A 23,908-nucleotide genomic window follows, 5' to 3' on the forward strand; every position below is an offset into this window, starting at 1 on the left:
GTAAATAGTCAGTGAACACTCCTTATGTCTAATAATTTGTGAGAAATACTTCTATGCATTTCTAATTGTAAGGGGATATGAATTCTCTTATGTTAGTAAAAGTTGTTATAATTCTTGCATATTTAAAAACTTTAGAGAGTGTAAAATTGTAACTATGGGATTCTGGAAGATCCTTAATCTCTTCTAAAGGTGTAGCTCTATTCTGGCTCCAGATTACAGTACATTTCTATTCTGCTGTTGCTTGGACCTACTGAGTTCTTACATGGTCTTTGGCTCCTTGGATAAGGAGCTATTGGCTCATCTGGTCACAATAATAATTCCCCTTTTGTTAAAGTTATCTAGAACTAGTCTTCTAGGCCTTGTCTTCATGTTTCTGCAGTATGAAATTCCTGACACTCCTGTTTTAGCCTATTTTTTTTAACTTCACTTTACCTGAAGAATATTCATTTGTTAGCCTATGGATAGAGTCTATTCTTTGGTGAACTTTAAATCCTTTCATCTATGGCAGGGAGTTCTTAACATTTTTTTCATATCATGGACCCCTTTGGCAGTTTGGTGAAGTTTAGAGACCTCTTGTCATTATGAAAGCACAAAATAAAAACTATGATTGCAAAAGAAACCAATTATATTAAATAGTTTATCAAAACATAAGGGAAACCAAGTTAAGATCACCTGACCTATGTGTTTAAGCTAACAAATGGAAATAATAGTAATAACAATAGCAATAATAATAGCCAGGATTTATATAGTTCTTCAAGGATTAGAAAGTATTTTATAAATATTGGTTCATCTAATCCTCACAATGACTATGGAAGGTAGGTACTATTATTATTCCCACTTTATAGAAGAAAATAGAGGAAAGCAGAGTTTAAGTAGAGTCATAGAGTTATTGAGGCTAGTTTCGAACCCAAGTCTTTTCTGATTCCAGGTCTATAGCTCTAGTCACCATGTCACCTAACTTCCCTAGTCTTGACAGTGGCCATGTGGCTAGTACCATCTTTCTACTGAGTATTTCTGCATTGAATCAATTCCCTTTGAAGGCCAGATTCCTCACTACTACTAATGGTTTGAAAGTTTTTGCATTCCCTTTGGAGTCACCCTGTTCCCTATATGAGGAGGGCCAAACTGATCTCAGTTTATTTATAGAATGGTTTTAATTGCTAATCATATTTTCCAGAGCTCAGTTGTTTCTATAACCCCAAGTTCTTTATAGGGATTACTTTTCAGACAAGCAATGTCTCTATCTCCTCACCCCCTAAATTCTAGGGGAATGTTTTTCTAGAATTATATTATTAATTTTAAATTTTAAAATAAAGCTACAATTTAACACAATTGAATAATAGCCATTATCTCCACTAGATGGAGGAAGGGGAAGAAGAAAGAGGTTCTCCTACATATGCCCTTCTGGAAACAGGAAGAAAGATATTTCTTAGCCCTATTTTCATAATCCTCCTTAAATTAAAACTTTATAGACAGAAAGAATGAAATAATAATTACTAGTAAAGAAACACATGATGGTATACCCATGGATAGAATATAGCTGCTGGCTCTGAGTCCAAGCTTTTCTTGGGAAAACATGCCTATAGCAGCAAAACAAGTAACATAACTGTGCCTCTGCCTACAATTGTCCCACAGGCATTCTGTTGTAACTTCCCACCCCACCCTGTAATACTCTTACCTATGGGAAGGGAACTTCTTCCTTAGTTCAGAAATAATTAAATCTTCCACAAGATGATCTGTTTCTGTCACAAGATCTGCAGCTGATGTTTTTGTAGACACACGCTTTTCCTCAGTGAGGGCTTTTTTGATAATCTAAAACAAAATGTAGATAATAAATTAAACTCATTCTCATCATCTAGCCAAATGTATTGCTCCTCTTATTGAGGATCCTCTTTGGAATCAAGATGTATGTATCAGTAATGTCTTATATAATATATGTAAGTTTAATATGTATATAAAATAGATGTATTATTATATATGGATACACACTCATTATATACATATAGGAATTATATAAACACAATGAAAAAGACACTTTAATTGGAGAGGCATTGGTTGCTTATATTTGAGCCATGCTAAAATAATTACAATGATGATATTAACCAAAATATCAGTGTCATGTCAAATTACCACATAAATATTTTATAGAACTAGAAATCTAATAACAGAAATGTGTCTGGAGAAAAAAAAAGTTAAGAATGTCATAGCAAATGATGAAAAAGCAACTAGGAAGGAATGGAAACCAGCACTACTCAAATCTTAAATTACACTTCAAGGCAATAATAATAAAAATTATTTAGTATTGGTTAACAAATAGGAAAGCTGAGCAGTGGATTAAGTACAAAAGACTCAGAAACCATCAGACATAGTCACAGAGATTAATAAACTCTAAGTACTAGGGACTCACTATTTGATAAAAACTTGGGAAAAAAAGTGGGAAAGTAGTCTAAAAGAAATTAAGATTTAAACCAATATCTTACACAACACAACAAGCTCCAAATTTATTTATGTCCTAGATATAAAAAGTCATATCATAAACAAATTAGAGATATAAAAAAGGAAATAGCTTTCACAGCTATGGATAATGAATAGCAATTTACCAATAGATAAATGGTCAAAAGAGATAAAGAGGCAGTTTTCAAAAGAAGAAAAATAAGCTCACAATAATAATTATAGCTAAACTATTTGTTGTGCTTCAAGGGTTTCAAAGTGCTAATATAGATCATAACATTTTCTCTTCACAACAAACCATTGACATATGCGCTATTATTATGCCCATTTCAGAGATGAGGGAACTGAAGCTAAAAGATTTTAAGTAATTTTTCCCAGGATCAAATAATAAGGTCCTAAAGCAGCATTCAAAATTCATCTTTTTGACTGCAAGTCCAGCACTATACCCACTATTTAGCTATTATTAACCCATATGGCTCAGGAGGAGAGGGAGAAGCTGGAGACTGCATAGCCTTGCCTCATTTAAATCCAACTCACTTAAAAGTCATGACATTTTCTATATGTCAAAGTCCTCTTCATAAGGATAAACATCAATCAACAATTTGTGAGTAATAATTAGGCAACATAGCTGCTCCTCTATCCCTCCTGCCTTCCTTCCTTTTTTTTCTTTCCCTCCTCTCCCTTTGTCCAATAGGGAATCATACTCTTATCTGCAAATAATGTCCAAAGGAATGTAAACTTCTTTTTGCTGAAACCTCACAAGATATCTTGGGGTTTAAGGATTAGATTTCTTTATAAAGGACCATGTCTTAAATCCAAATTGATTGGCCAACAACAGGTCCCCACTGAAGTCTCATTTAGTCATTCTTTGGATTCAGATGGCTCAGAGTAAATGTAAATAGCATTTGTTTCTGTTTTGGTCTGTCTTCTCTTCCTGGACTGATTATTTTTTTTTTGACTAGGTAAAAGAAGTCTTTTGGGGGGGCCAAAGTTTCTTACCTAGCCTTAATTACTGAATGGGCATTGCCTCAGAGAAATAGAGAACTGGCAAAAGTAAAAGACCCATATATTTCCCCCAAACAACAACAACAATAATTTCATAGCAACAGTTTTTCTTGCAGCAAAGAACTAGGGACAAAATGTACACTTATAAACTGGGAATGGTTGAATAAATTATGGTATATCAATTAAATTAAATATTACTGTACCATAAGAGAGATGATTCCAGACAGATTCAGAGAAATCTAGGAGGACTTACATGTGCTAATATAGACTAAAACAAATAGAACTGAAGAACAATTTATACAATGACAACAGATGTAAAGGAAAACAACTTAAAAAATTTAAGAACTCTTTCTAGTATAATGATCAGTAACAATGACTCTAAAAGATTGGTGGATGAATCATGCTTTCTACCTCTTGACAGACTGATACTAGTTTAAAGGTAAGCAATGAGGCATACTTTTTTAATGTGACCAATGTGTGAATTCATTTTTATTGCTTATACATATATGCACAAAGTAGAATTTTTATTTGGGAGGAATAGGGGTAGAGATGTTTGAGTAGTAGGAGGAAAGTAGTGGTAATGACTTTGGGTAGAGAGGGGAAAAGAAAAAAGAAGGGGGGAAGGAAGAAGATGGAAGAGAGGGCAGATACAAAGAGGTAGAGGGAGAATGAGAAAGAGAAGAAAAAAGGAAAAGAAGGAGAGGAAGCAGACATTTGAGGAGAAGGAAGAAGTCTAAGGGAAGGGAAAGGTAGGGAAAAGAGGAAAGAAACTCAAAAGAGGACATAGTGAAGCAGGACAGAGTTGAAACATAAAATATTAAAACCACATTTTAAATAAAAGTCTAATTTTTAAAAAGCCATGCATAACAGAAATCCATGGTACAATATACACTCTTTTTTTCCTGTTCATTGTATAAAGAAATCTTAGGTATGTCAAGCAAATTATAATGAAGTATTTTTAGAAATAAGATCACTTTATTCTAATAGAGATAAATAAACCTTTTTACATAGGATCTGTAGTTACAACACAAGACAGAACAATTGGGTGGTATAGTGGTTGCAGTGCATAGGCCTGGAGTCATGAAGACAGAAGTACAAATACAGTCTAAGATACTTAATTAGCTGAGTGACATTGTGAAAGTTACTTCACGTTTCTTTGCCTCAATTTCTTCAATGTAAAATGGGGATAATCACAACACCTACCTCCTAAGAATATTGTGAGGATCAAATGAGATATTTGTAAAGCTTTCCCCATGGTACCTGGCTCACAGTAAGTACTATATAAATGCTTGTTCCCTTCCCCCTTTCCCTTCTTCCTATGGTAGCCAGAAGTATTCAATTGGAAAAATGTTCTTTCACCTTTCTCTGAAATGGATCTAAATTTGGGGAAAAAAAAACCTTTTAAATGTTTTATAATCTTGATGGGTATATTATATCTGTATAGAATTACATATCTAAATCCCTGTTACCTTCCAGGTCTGACATCATTGTTGCTATGTAATTCTATAGCAATTTTTTGTATTTACACTTTTTATATTTTAATAAATATAAGTATTTATGTTTACACATTGTATTTTATTAATTTTAGCATAGGAACAAAAAGAAGTAAGTATGTCTTAGACTATAAATTAGAGTGTTTAGGTCCAGAATATTGAGAATGACCTAAAATTAGTGTGAACATGTCCTGGCTCTCACTAATTTAGGGTTCTGAAAGCCAATCAAATGCAAATGAAATTACTTTTATAGAAATCTGTTTTTTCTGTTCTATTCTTGAACTCAGATTTACAGTTTCCGTATGTTTAAGCTGTCACCAATTGCATGCCTTACATCATAGGGCAATCAATTGAGGGATGTGTTTTGATATTTTCTCATAATGAACAATAATCACAATACCTAACATTGATATAGTTCTCTAAAGTTTGCAAAATGCTTTACATTATGTATATTTTACTTTGATCTTCACTTTGTGCTTTGTTCACTGTGTGAACTTTGTGCTATTTTTATCCCATTTTACAGATGAGGAAATTGAATCTGGGAGAGATGACATGACTTGCTCAGGGTCACAAAGCAAGTGTCCAGGGAAGTATTTGTACTTAGGTCTCCCTAATTCTGGGCTGCTAGGTGGTACAATGGATAGTGTGCTGGATTTGAAGTTAGGAAAATTCATCTTCCTGAGTTCAACTTTAACTTACTAGCTGTGTGACTGGCAAGTCACTTGACCAAGTTCCTCATATGTAAAATGAGCTGGAGGAGGAAAAACCAAACCACTCTAATTTTTGCCAAGAAAACCCCAAATGGGATCACAAAGGGTTGGTCATTATATATTAGGACATAAAGACCTCAAAATCAAATCCAGAAAGGCAGAAATAGTAATTGTACTTTTTTCAGATCATGATGCAATAAAAATTACATTCAATAAAAGGCCAGGGGAAAATAAACCAAAAGTAATTGGAAACTAAATAATCTCATCCTAAAGAATGAATGGGTGAAATAGCAAATCATAGACACAACCAATAATTTCATCCAAGAGAATGACAATAATGAGACAACATACCAAAATTTGTGGGATACAGCCAAAGCAGTTATTAGGGGAAATTTTATATCTCTAGATGCTTACTTGCATAAAACAGAGACAGAAAAAGATCAATGAATTGGATTTGCAACTAAAAAAGCTAGAAAAAGAACAAATTAAAAACCCTCAATCAAATACCAAACTTGAAATTCTAAAAACAAAAGAAGAGATTAATAAAATTGAAAGTTAAAAAAAAAAAACTATTGAATTAATAAATAAAATGAAGAGTTGGTTTTACAAAACACTCAACAAAATAGATAAATCTTTAGTTAATTTGATTAGAAAAAAGAAAAATCAAATTGTTAATCTCAAAAATGAAAAGGAAGAATTTTCCACCAATGAAAAGGAAATTAGAGCAATAATTGGGATTTACTTTTATGCCAATTTTATGCCAATAAATTTGACAACCTGAGTGAAATGGAGGAAAACCTACAAAAATATAGATTACCCAGATTAACAGAAGAAGAAATAAATTACTTAAACAGTCCCATTTTAGAAAAAGGAAAAATAAAACAAAAGCAAAGAGTTGATCATGACTGAATAATAACTTCCTAACTCCATGTCCAGTCATCTTTCCACTGTGGTACCTAGCTGTCAAACTGGTGAAAATGCACTCTCTTTAAATAATGCTGAGCTGTCACTCTAGTTTGTAAACAAAGGAATCTGTTTTCTGATAAGCCTTCAATTCACTTGCCCTTTCAAATCAATCTCTCTCCCAACAAGCTTAAAATAAGCAGTAACATTACATTGCAATTTGTCAATAGTATAACAAATGACACAAAGACATATTTCAACAATGTATTAGCTATGAGGAAGATCATGGTGGAGTTCGCTGTAACAATCAATTCAACTTAGTAACTTCTTCACTGACACAGGCAACAAAGTTTTCTCATGATGATACTCGGATACTTAAAAATTCTTTAAGATATCTCTCTTCTTCAGACTTCAGAACTCTATTTTGTCAAAATGTTCCTTCAATTTACTGTTACAGTTAACTCATTCAGTTTCTCAGCAGTCCCTTTCTCTCTTGACAAACCATTTCCAGATGACAGTAAAATTATTCCTTCAAGATTCTGTTCCTTCTCAAAAATAAAATAACAACAAGCAAAATCTTTACAAGAAAAGCTATTTAAACTAGAGCTACATTTAAAAAAAAAATTAAAGTTTGTTCTTAAAGAGTTTATGGAGAAGGGATGTTAAGGGAAAGCATGGATAAGTAAATTAAAAATATGACAAAAATATATGTTCTTAACTATTTTCAAATAAGAAAAGGTTCTATGAAAGAGATGTTATTGAGAGGTACCAGTAGGGCAAAGAGAATGGAGTCCAAATTCCTTAGATTTGCATTGAAAGATCTACCTAATTTGGTACCTTGCTATCTACTTTTTTTTTTTTTTTTTTTTTTTTTTTTTTTGGTCAGTCAGCCAACAAGTATGTATTCAATGTTTACTATATAAATGAAAATAAATATAGTGCCTGCTCTAAAGGAACTTAGGTTCTAATAGAGGAAAAACAGCATGTAAAAGGGGACAAGAGAAGAGTCAGGTAAGGAGATATCAGGAGAGGGACATGATAGCTGCACCTAGATAATGAGGCTTAATTGGTCTGGGCTTCTTCCTCAAAATAGAACGGCCCATAAGAGTGGAAGTATGGGGCAGCTGAGGCACACTAGTTAAGTCCAGAAAACAGAACCTCACCCATCATGAGTAATCCTTCAACTAGAAACCTATGTAGGCTGTCTGTCTAAATTTATAATCCACCATTCCTTAATTTAGCCTTCTGCTACAGCAAAACTTGCCTACTTATTATTCACCAAACACCATGTGTCCTCCCAAATTTTGTTCATATCCCTCTCTCCATCTAAAATGGTCTTTTTTCTTGCTGTGTATTTAAGTCCTATTTACCTTTCAGAATCAGTGGTGATATAGTGAATAGAATACTAAGTTTGGAATGAAGAAGATCTTGGTTCAAATGGAGCCTTAACAATTTACTAGGTGTGTAATCCTGGACAAATCACTTACATTCTCATTTTCCTCAGTTATAAAAGAAGAGAAGAAAGACATTTTCTAAAGGTGAGCTATCAAACTCACTGCTCACCTGCTAAAGGTGGCTCCAGTCAAATGAAAATGTATTTGCAAATTATTAAACAAAAAAAATATAATAGAGCATAGAAAATGTTAGTGTGTAGTTTTCTAAGTCAATATTTGACCATCAACAATCCTTATATATGGTTTAGTGGGCCCATTTTTAATTGAGTTTGACACTACTATTGTAAGGTTGCTTTTTTTTCCCCTCCCAATTCTAAATCTCTGATTTTATGATCCTTCCTTCAAGGTTCATATTATGGTGAGCAAGGGCAGGTTCTAGCTTATGCTCAAAGAAACAAACTTGTTTCCTAGACCTGTCTTAGTTAGTTGTAAGGCTGCTTTTTTTCTGGTTTTGAAATCCAACCTTAATTGGTAATTATAATCCAAGGACTGACCAATGGTTATCTGGGTAATAAGTAAACTACATCTGTCCTTAGTGCAGGGATATAAAATCTTCTCAGGGCAGCCAAGGAGTAGGAAAAAAAAAAAGTGACAAGCAAGAGATAGTATCACATTATGTGAAATCAGTCCATTATTAACCCCCTTTCTTCCAATTATAAAGCAAATTAGATATATTGCTCACTTATCACCAAGAGGCTGTCTTCTCATTCCCTTCAAAGCAGCCTTAATTTTTATCAGTCTTTAGCTGCATAAAAATGTGTTTATGTATGAGAAGGGGGATACCTCAAGTGTTATTTTTCCTATTCTAATCCTCCAAGGATGATCAAAAGTAGCAAAGCATCAGAGGCAATGCACAGCCTAGAACATAGTAAAGATTAATTTGAATCCTGATCTACATATGCAAGAGTTATACAAATAAGTTTCTTTCTAAATGACAAAGTATTACAGCAGAATCTCCAGAAAACTTTGTAAAACCACATTAGTAAAGTAACTAAATAGTAAATATAACTACAAAATCCCTCTAGGAGCAGAAAATAATTCCTAGTTTCTTCATGTTTGTCCAGTTCAAAAGGGTATAGACATAACGACACTGGACAACCTAATAATTATTTGTATATAAGTTACACATGCGAAATGCTTTTAAAGATTTTTTAAAAATGGAAAAAGTGTACAAAATATTATTTCCATACAACCCTAACAACTTATATATCTTTTAAAAAACTAATTGCCAAAATTTTAGAAGATAATTATATTAATGGGATAAAATGGTTATAGAGTGTTTTAAAAACAATTCGAGTATTTTCTTTGCAGAATGACTATTACGCTCAGGCAAATTTGCTCTTTTGGACAGATTTGTACCCATCTTTTAAGAATCTACCTACTGGTATTTTTCCCCCCACAGTTATTTCCTTTCAGTCTACTTAGGGATTCTCAACATTCCAAAAGCCTAGTGTATGTCCTACTTTATCAACATTATGAAGCTACTCAGTTACTAAGTATACCTACAAGTTCACAGATCTCCTGCACTGGATTACTGCCCCTAATTAGTAATCTGTAAATGTTTAGTGGGTTATATTGGTTACACTGACTGACCCTCGTCACCAAAATCTTAACTTTTGAAAGAAAGAATACTAACAACTTATAATTTTAGTATTGGCCTTGGAAGCCAAAGTAATCCCAAAGAAACATTTATTTCAGAAATCCTTCTTCCAATGCTTCAAAAATTTTATTCTTGGTCAAACAGTAAGCCACACTAGAAAATTCCTGATTCCGTATTATTATTTTTCATATTATTAAATCTTCACTAATCTCAACAACTTATATATGGATGCTCTAGAACTTTTACTTTGAATAATTACTTATCCATTAAGGTAACACACAATAAAGAAAGAATTTGGGCCTGCATGTGAGAAACCATAGTCCTGGAATCACAAAGCTGGAAAGAACCATGAAGGCCATCACACATAGCTTGTACTTGAAGAAGAATGCCTTCTGCATAATACCCAACAAATGGTCAATTAAAACTTTCCTGGAAGACTCCTAGTGAGAGGGAACCAACTACCTCCTAAGGCAGCTCATTTTACTTTTGTACAGCCTTAAATTTTAACAAGTTTTGTCTAACATCAAAATCTATCTCTTTGTAGCTTCTATCTACTGATTCTGGAGTGTATGGGGCTTTCAGGAAAACTGACACATCTGATGAGAGAGTTTGCTGAGCCCTTTTCAGAGCTGCTCATTCACCTTTGGTGTCCACCTGATTCACCCAACTCTCATCTATGTCTCTAAGAAGAGGTAACATGTGCAATGGCTACATCCAATAAACTCTCTCAGCAGATGGGCTAAACTAAATTGAGGGTAATCAATAGGCCTCAGACCTGTTAGTGAGTTAGAGAGATGTCTACCTCAAGCATCTCCTTTCACCGGAAGATGAGAATTATTTGTTCCAAAAGCAATGAAGGCAGCTGAAGCAAGTACTTCAGAGTGCTTAAAGTTTGGACAGACATTGAAGATGTCAAGGTCATTCACTGTATTCCAGGCCATTACTAGTCATCTTGACTTTTGCTCTGCCATTGGACTTCAATAACTCAGGAAGAGGGAGTGAGGCTAAAGACTGTGCAACTCTGTCTCACTTAAATTCAATGCAAATCAAGACTTGGTCTTCTTTGAAACAAAAGACAAATAACTAACTCTACCTACTGGACTCTAGAGCCAAGGACAAGACAAATCTCTCTTCCCCATGCCAGCCCTTTATATAATTAAAGGCAATTTTTATGTTCTAACACCCATCTTTACCAAGTCTTCTTTTCCAGACTAAGCAATCAGGCATTCAGTCAACACACACACACACACACACACACACACACACACACACACACACACACACTAAATTGGGGATAATCTCAAAGGGAAGGCACTAAGATTAAGGACTGAGAAAAGCTTCTTGTACAAGATGGGACTTTTGCTGAGACTTGAAGGGAGCCAGAGAAGCCAGGAGGTAAAGATCAGGGGAGTGAAAGTAGCAAGCTATTAGATAATAAATTCCGTTTTGGACATATTGAGTTTCAAATGTCTATGGACCATCCAATTTGAAATGTCTAATAGGCAGTTGAAGTAAGGGTGTTGAAGAAAATGTTAAAAGGCTAAGGATTTTGTGAATATGCAGAATGATGAAATGAAAAATAGTTGCTGTATTTGGAGTGAGAGGATCCGGGTTCAAATCCTGACTCAATATTTACAGTGTTAGTTTGGGCAAAGAATTTATTTTAATTCAACATGATATCTGGCATATAATAGGTACTTAATATTTATTGAGTGACTGTTCTTGGTCTTAATTTTCCTAGAAATAAGACAGTTTGATTATATGATTTCTAAGTCTCCCAATTTGAAATCCATGATCCTATGAAGGATTTGATGTTCATCAATAGGATGCAAATGATCTTGTAGGAAAGATTTACAAGGTTAAATATTGAGAGAGAAATTTGGGTTCAATAAATCTAATTCCTGCATCTAACACTCATATGGAATGATCCTAAGACTATTTCCTTTTTTTGTACTGCTTAGCAGAGTGTCTGACACATGGTATTCGAAAAATGCTTGTTGAATTTGATTTGACTAAGTATATACTTGTTTTTCAGTTTATCAATTTTTCCTTAAAAGAACTACACATATTTAACCTATATCAGATTGCTTGTTGTGTTGGAGAAAGGGGAAGTGAAGAGGGGAGGGCGAAAAATTGGGAACATAAAGTATTACAAAAATGAATATTGAAAATTATCTTTCAATAATGGACAGAAACAACTACACCCAGAGAAGGAACACTGGGGAATGAATGTAAATTGTTAGCACTACTGTCTATCTACCCAGGTTATTTATACCTTCGGAATCTAATACTTAATGTGCAACAAGAAAGTTGGATTTACACATATATATTGTATCTAGGTTATACTGTAACACATGTAAAATGTATGGAATTGCCTGTCATCTAGGGGAGGGAGTAGAGGGAGGGAGGGGAAAATTAGGAAAAATGAATACAAGGGATAATCTTATTTTAAAAAATTACTCATACACATATGCTGTCAAAATTTTTTTATAATTATAAAATAAAAAAAGATGAAAAAAAAAGAAAATTATCTTTACATGTATTTGGAAAAATAAAATACAATTAAAAATGTTTTGCCTGTTTTTCCTTGTCACAAGGAAAGACTCAATGGGGAAGCAAAAAAGGGAGAAGACTATCCACTGATTAGATGAGGTATATTCCTAAATGAAGTATATCCACAAATGTATAAACACAAAAAGGGTCATTAAAGCATTTTAAAATAAAACATGAGGGTATCATAAAAAATAATTAACTACGAAGCACATAAGGAAAGTTGGGAAGATCACTGGGATGTAATGCAGAAAGAAATGAGCAGAACCTGAAACTATATAAACACTTGCCATAACTAATGTTTTTTTTTTAAATAAGCAAAGAAAAAAATGAAAAGAGACTCAAAGGAAGGAGAACTCTTGAGTAGGTAAACTTAAAGAGACTACAGGATAGAAAATATTTTCTTTGCTTTTTTTGTTATTTAAATTTTTTGGTATTTCTTGGCTAGATTTTGGGGCAAGATTTTGCCCCTCATTTTGTTTATTTGACGGATTTTGTTGATGGCTGCAAAATTGCAATATGTATTTTTAAATTCATCTTATTGAACTTGGCCCAATTCTATCTAGTCTCTCTATCCTGTCAAGATATTTTTGGATCCTGACTGTTAATCAAAATGTTAGCCAATCCTCCAATCCTCTTATGTTATCTGCAAATTTTATAACATGCCATCTATGTTTTTATTTAAGCCACTGATAAAAATATGAAACAGCATTGGTTTAGGAACAGATTCCTAGCTACTACACAACGAGTTCATAATAATATAATACTATTTATGGCTAATGCTAAACTGGACTCATGATCAAGAAGACCCGATTTAAAATTATGCCTCAGACACTTATCAACTATGTCCTTAAGTCACAACTTCTCTCATGATTAGTTTCTTAATCTGTAAAATGGGGAATAATAACAGCACTTCTTGGAATTGTGGTGAAGATCAAATTAGATGATATATGTAAAGAGTACTTTGTAACCTTAAAGTGCCATGTAAATGTTAACTATTTTTATTATTTGGTTCTACCATTCAACTCTACTAAACTATTATCTATTCTAAATGTACCAAATTTCTATCATCTCACTAAAAATTCTTGGGATTCATGTATTTCTTTCTTTATTTATTTTAAAAATATTTTTGATGGCTGCTTTAAAATAATTTGTTTTCTTTGTGATCCTGTTTATTTTTATTTTATGCATAAAAATTCCAACAAGAAATCCATAGATTTCTCCAGGGTGTCAGAGGAAGACATGTCACAAAAAAATGTTAAGAAATGCAGATTTCACTCAGATATTTGTTATCTTTTCCACAAGAAAGGTATGGAACACTTTGCCAAGTACTTTGCTAAAAATCTTTGTAAATTGTATCTATAATTAAGTAGTTTAGTAACAGTGTCCAAAAAGCAAGTGAGTGTAGCTGTTCTTGGTATAGTTTGTTCTTGAAGAAACTATGCTAGGTTATTGGTATCAATGCTTCCTTTTCTAGATGTTCACTAATTATCCCTTCAAAAATACACTCTATAATTTTGCCAGGAATTAAAGCCAAGCTCTTTGGCTTACATTTTGCATGCTCTGCCTTCTCTTTTGTTGAAAATGGGGCAACATTTTCCTTGCTCTAGTATTTCAAAGATCATTGACAGTAGCCCAGTAATCACACCAGGCAGGGATCTCCCCTTCCCCCAGTTTATCTTGGCCTGGGGATTTGAACTCATTCAGGGCAGTTCTCTTCCCAATTCCTTACTGAATTGGGTACTAGCTTGATTTTTATATTGGTTTTTCTAATCCAAAAAACATTCTCTTTGGTAGAGAAATCTGAAGAAAAGTAAGAATTGAGTTCTAATTCTCTCCACTTTACATTGTACTTTACAAATCTTAAAGTGCTTTACAAAATGCCAGCTATTATTATTTTTTTTTAGTAATAGCTTTTTATTTTCAAAATAAATGCAAAGATGGTTTCCAACATGCACCCTTGCAAAACCTTGTGTTCCAAATTTTTCTCCCTCCCTTTCCCCACCTTTCTCTCCAAGATAGCAAGTAATCCAAAATAGGTTAAATATGTACAATTCTTCTAAACATATTTCCACATTTATCAAGCTGCATGAGAAAAATCAAATCAAAAAGGGGAAAAATGAGAACAACAAAAAAAGCAAGCAAACAACAACAAACAAGATGAAAATACTATGTTATGATCTACATTCATTTGCCTTGGTCCTCTTTCTGGATGCAGATGGCTCTTTCCATAACAAGTCATTTGAAATTGAATGCCAGCTATTACTATTATTACTGACATGATTATGCCACACTTCTAATTGGTCTCCTTGCCTCAAGTCTTCCCCTCCAATCCAATAAGCAACAAAGAGATTTTTCCTAAAGCATAGAACTCTTCATGTTATTCTTCCACTAAAAAATATTCCAATAATCTTTATTACTTCTAGGATCAAATAAAGGCTCTTCTGTTTGGAAATTAAAGCCCTTTACAAATAGGTATCAATTTAACTTTCCAGATTTATTATTCATTTTCCCCCTTCACACACTCCATGGTGTAGCTAAACTCTCTTGCTTGCTATTCTTTGCACATAACAGCTCCTTTTAAAATTCCATTTCCTTGTGGCTGTATCCTATGCCTAGTATATAAATTCTCCTAACCTTTTAGAATCCCTACTTTTCTTCTCAACTCAGCTAAAGCACTGCCTTTTACAGGAAACCTTTCCTGATCCCTCAAGATGCTACTGTGTCTCCACCCAGACAATTTCTTTGTGCTTATTTTGTGTGTGTGCCAAGGAGAATGGCCAAAACAAAAATCAAGCTAATACCCAATTGAATATGGAGTTGGGAAGAGAACTGCCCTGGATGAATTCCAATCCCCAGGCCAAGATGAACTGAGGGAAGGGGAGATTCCTGCCTGGTGTGATTATTGGCCCACTGTCAATGATCCTTGAAATACTGGAGCAGGGAAAATGTTGTCCCATTTTCAATAAAAGGAAAGGCAGAACATACAAAATGTAATATGATATCTATATCTGTATCCATGTTTATATCTATATCCACTTTGTTGTTATTGTTCAGTCATACATTTGACTCTGTCACTCCATTTCGGGTTTTTCTTGGCAAAGACATTGGTTTGTCATTTCTTTCTCCAGCTCATTTTATAGATGAGGAAACTGAGGCAAACAGGGTTAAGTGACTTGTCCAGGGCCACACGGCTATTAAATATCTGAGGAAAATGAGTCTTCTTGACTTTAGGTCCAGTACCTCTATCCATTGGGCCACCCAGCTGCTCCATTAGATCTTTGTCCATACCTATCTCTAGATTTACATAGTGCTTTCTCTAATAGCATGTAGGACTCATCCAAGAGGGCAGGGTCTGTTTTATTTTTGTCTTTTATATTCCCAATGCATATAACACATTGCTTAAAACATAAGCAATTAACAAATTCTTGTTAATTGGTTAAAACTCATATTCACAGTGCTGGCTCCTGAATCTGTAACTGATGGATTGATTTTGTATTCAGCCTGTTACCTACTCTTGTTCATATCTTCTGTACCTCTTTTTAAAAAAAAAAATCCAAAGGTCATTGAGTTCCATATGCATTTACATAAGTCTTTATACAATTACTTTCTTTTCTTCCTCATTTGCAATTGTTTCTCCTTGGTGCTTCAGAATTTCATTTTAAGATTCCCATATCATCATGCTAACTCCCCCAGAGAATTCTAGTCTATGCAATTCTTCCTGTCATTTTTCTCAAACCTTTGAAATTTGCTCTCCAAAATTCTAGGTTTAATGTCAAACTTCATATGGTTATACACTCCTCTTATCACACATGATAAAATGCAGTGGTCATATTCCCTCAAGATGCCTATCACTTTTCTTTTTGAACCCAGAATATTTGTTGGCAATTTATTTGATTGCTATAATAACCCCAAAATAGCAGTTCTTTTCTTTGCTTCTACATCCTTTGAGAGATGAAATTACACTTAAGGTACACTAAGAAATTATTAACTGCTCTGCTTTTAGTAGATAGCTCCAATAGATGTCTAGATAATTGAATTTTTTTTTTTAATCATTGCTATATGATGCAATCATGTCAGGTTTCTGAAGTCTCTAGAACATCTTATTTATTTTATCCTTCTAAGTAGTTCATAATATTTTTATTACAATATTGTTTTTGTGCCTGCCTCTCTGGATCTTAAACTAAATGCTAGTATAGTAAATAAAGAGAAGGATTTTAAATCAGGAAGAAGTGGGTCCAAATTCCACCTGAGACTCTTGCTGACAGCACAAATTCTCTGGGCCTCAATTTCCTTTGTCTATAAAAGGGAGAGATTGGATTTTATGACCCCTAAAGATCTCTTCCAGCTGTAATTCTATAATTCTATGATGCTTACCTGACTAGCCCCCCTCAACACACAAACACACTCATATTCAATATATAGGATAAAATATATAGGGTCTCTTCCCTCCCACTCCCCTTTTTCTTATCCTGTATCTTTTAATGAAGTATCTTCCTATATTTCCCTAAAGTATGAATTTGACCATATTTCTCTTCTATTCAATAAATTCAGTGGTCCACTGGGTATCCAGTGATACCTCTGGGATCAAATGTATTTGATTTGGTATTTGAAACCCCTTATTATCTGGCTTCAATCTATGCTCCCGGTTTTATTTCACATTACTTCCTTCCATACACACTTTGATCTAGCTAAACTGGCCTTTCTTCTTCTGATTCTTTCCTGTCTCATACCAGGATTCTGTTCCTTCTCACCTCTATGAGGGTCCCTTACTTCCTCTAGTTAGAGAAGGTAGAGGGTGGATATCTGGGAACTCCTCTACTCTCTGTTTGAAGAGGCAACCAGGGAATTCACTTCATCATTTCCTAGCTGACTTGCTTCCCAGATTTCAAAATCTCCAGAAACTCATCATTCTGTAAGATGAAATCAACTTTGTAATTCAAAACTCCTCAGCACCCTCTGCTCATACCCCGCCCTGAATCTGACTGGAGAGGTTGGATAATAAAAACTCCTCACTAATTTCCTGAGTCATTTAAAGAAGGCAAGAAAGGAATTCACCTCATCATTTCTCACCTGAATTTCAAGATCTCCAGGAATTCATCATTCTACAAGAGGAAATTGACTCTGTAATTCAAATCTCCTCAGATCATTTCCCACCCCAGCAACAGGACTTCCTTATGCCTTTACACCTGATCCTTGTTATTGATGTTATTTAGTAATTTTCAATCAAGTCCAACTTCTTGTGACCTCATTTGGGGTTTTCATGGTAAAGGTACTAGACTGGTTTGTCATTTCCTTCTAGGCAAGCACAGTGAAGTGACTTGTTCAAAATCATACAACTAACTTTGGCCTCTGAAGCCAAATTTTGAACTCAGGAAGATAAATCTTCCTAATTCCAGGCCTGGAACTTTATTCATTGTGCTACCTACCTGCCCTCACCAGGTTCTGCCTCTTTCCTTTTTAGCTTTATTTTATGTGTTGTCTCTTCCTATTAGCTTGTTAGTTCCTTGAGGGCAGGAACTACTATCCTTTGCCTTTATATCACCATAGTAGTACAGTGCCTGGTGTTTAATTAATGTTTAATGACTATTTGTTCCTCTAAGATTTCCTAGTTTGTTTTTCAAGACTCAGTTCAAGTCCTGTCTTCAAAATTAATCCTTTCCTGATGACCTGGACTTCTCATGCCTTCCCTATACAATCATCTTTCATACAATTTGTATCTGATGTGTGTGTGTGTATGTGTGTGTGTTTGGTGTTACAAAAGTCTTAATATAAATGATACAAATATACCAAAAAGAACATTTAAGAGGTTAATTACTTATAATTTTAAAAAATTAACAATAAAATAATTAAGCTTCTAAATAATGTTTTTATAAGTCTGAAGAATTTATATTTTTGAAGTTACTAAAACTTACAACTGCACAAGACTTTTGGGACAAACATCAGTTCCTATTCCTGGATATTAAAAGTTTCTAGAGGTCAAGGAGTATTTTCCCTTTTCCCTTTTTTATTTCCTCTGCCGAGCATAGTACCTGGCACATAGAAAATAGCATATGATAAATACTTCTTGACTGATTTTGGCTATATTTTAGTCACAGATCCCAACTGTCAAATGGTTATACTAGTGAGCTCAAAAGGACTCCCAAGGATTACCTTGCTCTTTACTCATACTTTGTATATAGACACCTGAAGTTGTATTGCTAATCTCTCTAGAATTTTGTTTCCTAGAAATGTATGACCATATCTATAGTTATTTCCCTTTCTTGTATAGCATTTACTTTGTGGATAAGCATAGATAGGTTCTTCCTTACTCCTTTCTTTTTAGTTAAAGCACTTTTGATGGGATTTGCAAGGCTTCAGGTAAACCTAGGGGGGAGGGAGAAACGGGGCTTTTTAGATATATTCTAGGCTTGGTGAAGAGTCTATTATGTCTATTATTTTAAACAGTGGTCCAGAAACTTAAAACCTATTGTCAGACACTGGGAACATATCAATTACTATCTGGTCAATAAATAGCAATCAGTATTCATAAGAAAGGCATGACCAATTATCTCCCAAGGCAATTCAATTATTGGGTTCTCTCTCACCTGTTGGCACTTGTGAGACAGCCTGGCATGGTAGATAGAATGCTAGACAGATACAGAAAGATCTGGATTTGGAAATCTGTCACTGGCATTTACTAGCTATATGACACTGGCCAAGGCATTTCACCTCTTCCAGACATCTTTTCCTCTCTTGTAAAGTGAAAATAATAATTCCCGTAGTATTTTTGAAGCATGACAAAGTGGATAGAGAGCTGATCTCAGTCAGAAAAACCTGGGTTCAAGGTTTATCTCTTATAAATACTGACCTGTAATGCTAAGAAAGTCATTTAAAGTCTCAACATTCCTAATTGTCTAGGACATTAAGTTGAAGAATAGTTGCTGATCAGTTTTGTTAGATGGAGTTCCTTTTACTAATGACAACACAGGTTTGGACCAAAACAACAAAAACAGAAAGAATAACATGCATTTATTAAGCACCTACTAGGTGCCAGGCCCTGTGATAAATAGAATATAATTACAAAGGGAAAGAAGGACAGTTTCTGTTCTTAAAAAGCTTACATTCTAATAGGGGTGGAAATGAGACAGAAAACACATAAAAGAAAACTGGAATCTGAGTGGACATGAAGGTATGGTGAGACGATAAGGCAGAGAAAGCCCAGAGTACAATCTAGAGAGGAAAGGGGCATGGCTGACTTGGCCAGTGGTAACTAGGAGGAGTCATTCAAAGAGAGAAGTTAAGGGGCAAACGGTACTTACAACGTGTGAATTTTAAGGCTTGAGTGAGACTTCAAGTTTAAGAACTAGCCTAAGGTAGAGGAGATTTGTACTATAGCCTAGAGACATGTCACAGGATTGTAGGAATCAAATGAGATAATATTTGTAAATCTTAGAGAATTACATACATTTCAGTTTATAATATAATAAATCTCTAAGTAGAAAGCTTCTCAGAGGCCATCTATTCCAATCTGCACATTTCTAAAATTGAGGAAACCGCAGTCCAGAGAGTTTAAGTGATTTGCCCACTTCTTCACTCTTACAATCTTGCCTTTCTCTTCAAGTCACTGCCATCAACTGATAGCAACATTGATACCACCTGTATGCCTAAGGTCTTTAGCTTCTTGCCACATGATTATCAGCAGTGTTTTCAATATTCCCTCTGGAAGGCATTATTTGTGTTCACATGAGTCACCAGATACTTGAAAAGCCATCAGATTTGAGAAAATCTTAGGCAGTTTTCTGGCACATTATCTGACAACACATGGCAGAATTCGAAATTGTCATTGTCAAATTAATAGTCACCTCAGAATCTCTCAGAAGAGAATCATCAATCACCATTACTCATTTGTTCATCTGACCTTTCCTGCATCATTGTCACATGATAGTACCCGTGAATCTACCTCATCATTCTATAGAAAAAAAGTAATTGCTTCCTTTTAAATCATCTAGCTTCCTCTTCTTTGAAGAAACTCAATCATTTTACACTAACTAGTCAGTAGTTCTTATTTCATTGCTCCTTTGTGAATATTTTGCTAGCATGTTGACAAACAAGCATTTCCTCTCATATTGATTTTTTTAAATTAGGGGTAATTTTTGCACTTTAAAGAAAAAATTTATTCTCTCTGATAAGCAGAGGAGTTGAGAGGTTAAGTCAAGTCAACAACATTTAATAAGCGATTCCTATGTGCCTGACCTACATTAAGTACTAAGGGTACAAAGAAAGTCTATCCTGCTCTCAAGAAGCTTATCTAGTGGGGGAGACAACATCCAACAACTATGCATGAACAAGCTTTATGCAGAAGATGAAACCTTATCTGAGACTTGAAGGAAGCCAGGGAAGTTAGAAATTAGAGATGAGAAGACTGTGAGTTCCAAGAATGGGGGATGATCAATGAAAATGCTTAAGTCAGGAGATGGGGTGTTATAAACAAGGAACAGTAAGGAGGCAAGCCATTTTCACTAGATCACAGAGTACATGGCAGAAAAGTAAGGTACAAGAAGATTAACAAGGTAGGAAGGGGTTATTTTCCTCCTTGCAGGGGTAGGGGAGTAAGTACACAGACTATTATATAAATTGTTATATAGGACTAATGCCTTGATTGTCTTTGCTAAACTGCTTCCCATTCTTTTCTCCCCATATCTTTCTTCTTTAATATTTGTTTTCTTTTTTCTCAATAGTATTTTATTTTTCCAAATACATGTAAAGATAGTTTTCAACATTCATTTTTGTAAGATTTTAAGTTCCAATTTTTTCTCCCTCCCCTCCCTACCCAAGACAGCACCTTCTTTAATATTTGTTACAATGAATAGAATAGTATCATGGATAGGAGGAGAAAAGATATATTTAGTAAATTGTGAAAACAAAATGTATCAATAAAATTTTAAAAATCAAAATAACAACAAAAGAAACTAAGGTCATAATATCATGCCATGCTGAAACATCAAAAAAAAAAAAATTTGTTGGTTGTGGGAGTAGGATTTTGAATGCATTTTTTAAAAGGGCAACAAAAAAAGATGCATCCAAAATGCAAAAAAAGAAAGAGGTTGTGAAAATGTGTTTTTAATAAATTTGTCTTGATGAAAAAAGCTGACTCCAGAATCTGTAACGAAAATTGCAAGAATAATACACATTCCCTAATGGATATATTTTCATAGGATAAAATTTTCCAATTTTCTAAAAAGGAAAAACAAATTTTGAACAACTAAAACTAAAAAAGGAAAAATATTCATACTCTAATACTAAGAAAAAACAAAACAAAACAAATTTGAGATAGCACCTTATTATATCAGTTTAGCACAAATTGTTAATAAAATTTAGTGTTGGTAGTGTTATGGGTTAACATCATTATTTTCCTCACTGGTATACCTATAAACAGGTACAGTTTTTTTGGATAGGATTCTGACTTTAAAACTTAACCCTTAAAACTTCTGACTTTTAACTTAACCCTTTAAATCTTCCCTTCTTTATGCTAAATATCCTTGGTTCCAAAAGCCTCATATGGAATGATCTCATGAACCTTCTTTAGGAACTCTCGATTTTAACAATGGAATTCCTGAAATGTGGTACCCAAAGCCAAACTTAATACTCCAAACTTTCTCTTTAAAACCATAATGGAATGCAATAGGACTCTCACCCAGCTCCTCTGGATATAGTGTCTCAATGCATCCTAAGTTTGCTTTCTGCCTATCATAGAACACTACTTCCAAATCTTATTTGAACTAATTGATGTCCAATCATGCCTCCTCTGTCTTATGAAATTCATTTTTGAACCTGTGTAAAAACTTACATTTATTATTAAATTTCAACTTACTAACTTTGACCCATTTTAGTCTATTAGGATTTTGGGGGGTTAAGCCTACATTGTTTAATATGTGTCAGTTCCTTACATTAAGCCAAAATCTGCTCCTTTTTTGGATCAATGAAAAAGGTCCAAATAGCAATCCTTTAAATGTTCAAAAATAACTGTCACATCTTCCAGCAGTTTTCTCTAAATAATCCAGGTTCAATCAATTGATTCTTGCAGCAAGATCACTATCTTAAGCTATATCTCTTTAGTCCTCTTATCTATTTTGGAAGCCTTACTCTGGATGTGCCCCAATTTGTCATTGTCCTTGGTAAAATGTGCCCCCAAAGAACACAAGGATCCAAAATACTAGGCTGACCAGAATCACAAAAACCTCAATAATGAAAGAGATCCAGGTCAATAAGTGTAATCCATACCTGAATAAAAATTCCTTCTACAACCTACCTGAAAAATACTTATCCTGCCTTTGTTTCATAATTTAAAGTTAGTGGGCACGGATCTTCCCAAAGGAATGCATTTCACTTATGAATAGCTTTAATTATCTGATAGTCTTTCCTTAAAGCAAGCCTAAATTTGCAGAATTCAACTAAGAAGATAAAGGAATTACTATTTTAAAGGTGTCATTAACATACATTCTATCTACATTTTTGAACTTTTCCCAGGCATTAAAACTATACTCTTTCCCCTACCCTATCTCAAGTCTCAAGGAAAAGTTCAACTCTACTTTATCCCTTATACTGAAATCCCTTGTCTTCCTGCCATCACTAATCACTTCTTGTCAGAAGGGATTACTCCCTCCATATGCCTCTTTCAATACTACATATGCATTGCTGAAAGAACCATTACAAATTTATTTTACCTAATGTGGCCCAATGACAACTGGGCCCTCATTGAGGCCAGGCAAAAATATCCAGCTATTTACTGACACCTTTAAATAGTAATTCCTTCATTTTCTCAGTTCCAAGAATCATACTTCTTCATTTCATTTCATCCATTTAACACCTTAGATGTCAACATCTCTTAAAACTATACTATCTCCAAGTTCCAGAACTTTGTGATTCCACCTTATTCATGCCCACACAATTCTGTATTTCTGATGAGGGTTGGGGTCCCTTTAAGATTCCTTTCTAATTGCCCAACCCATGACTGACCTTGATTCACAAATACTGGTCAAAGGCACCCTTTGCTGGGCCCAGCCCCCACCATCATCAGCTCAGCTTCCCCCAGCCCTCACCTGATCTGAGCTAACTGAAAAGCCCGAGGAGAACTTAGGGGTACCACTCATCATCTTTTGGGTATAAAAGAAACAAGGTAGAACGCCCTCATTGCAGGAGCCCTCCCAGCAGCCACCTTTGGCCCTGGCGTCTTTCTAATTGAGCTTTACTTCCAAATTCCTACAATAAACCTTTTATTTATCAATCTAGGTTTTCGGGCCTGTAAATTCATTTACAGGGGACGCTGTACCTAATGGGATTATCTATGCGTTGAGAAATGGGATTCCCACTTTCCTTTCCCTCATTAGTTAGTGGCCCTCATGGGGACCCAAAAATTGTTACCCCGAAAACTAACCTTAACCTTTTCAGGTCTCTCAGAACCAATTTTCGTCCTTAGCAGTTTCGAGCAGCTTCTGGGAAGAATATCTGTGTTCCTACCCTCATCTCACTCTATCTCTAAAATATAGGGCACCCAGACCAGGTTTGGGGTGCGAGAAAAGTCTCCCATGGAGACTACTTCTTTTTTTGTCTCAGTCTCTAGAGGCCGCTTCTAGAGCCAAGACATTTCTAATCCCTTTATCTTGCCAGAAAAGCCTGCCCTCAGGCCGGAGAAGCTCTGGAGATTGTCTCTTCTTCACCCCTCCCCTACCACAAGGCCATCCCTCTCGGGTCCCAGCCTGG

General features: G+C 34.6%; 1 protein-coding gene across 1 annotated transcript in view; it reads right to left on the reverse strand.

Annotated features, from left to right (window-relative positions):
- The window catches only part of IMPA2 (inositol monophosphatase 2), a 75,669-nt gene that overhangs the window by 39,868 nt on the left and 11,893 nt on the right, over positions 1–23,908 (reverse strand). Inside the window, exon 2 of the mRNA XM_074274802.1 lies at positions 1,679–1,812. Within this exon, the coding sequence (XP_074130903.1) occupies positions 1,679–1,812 (134 nt within the window). The remainder of the gene's footprint in view (positions 1–1,678; positions 1,813–23,908) is intronic.

The sequence above is a fragment of the Sminthopsis crassicaudata genome, chromosome 1, assembly GCF_048593235.1.
Source record: "Sminthopsis crassicaudata isolate SCR6 chromosome 1, ASM4859323v1, whole genome shotgun sequence".
Taxonomy (NCBI): Eukaryota; Metazoa; Chordata; class Mammalia; order Dasyuromorphia; family Dasyuridae; genus Sminthopsis; species Sminthopsis crassicaudata.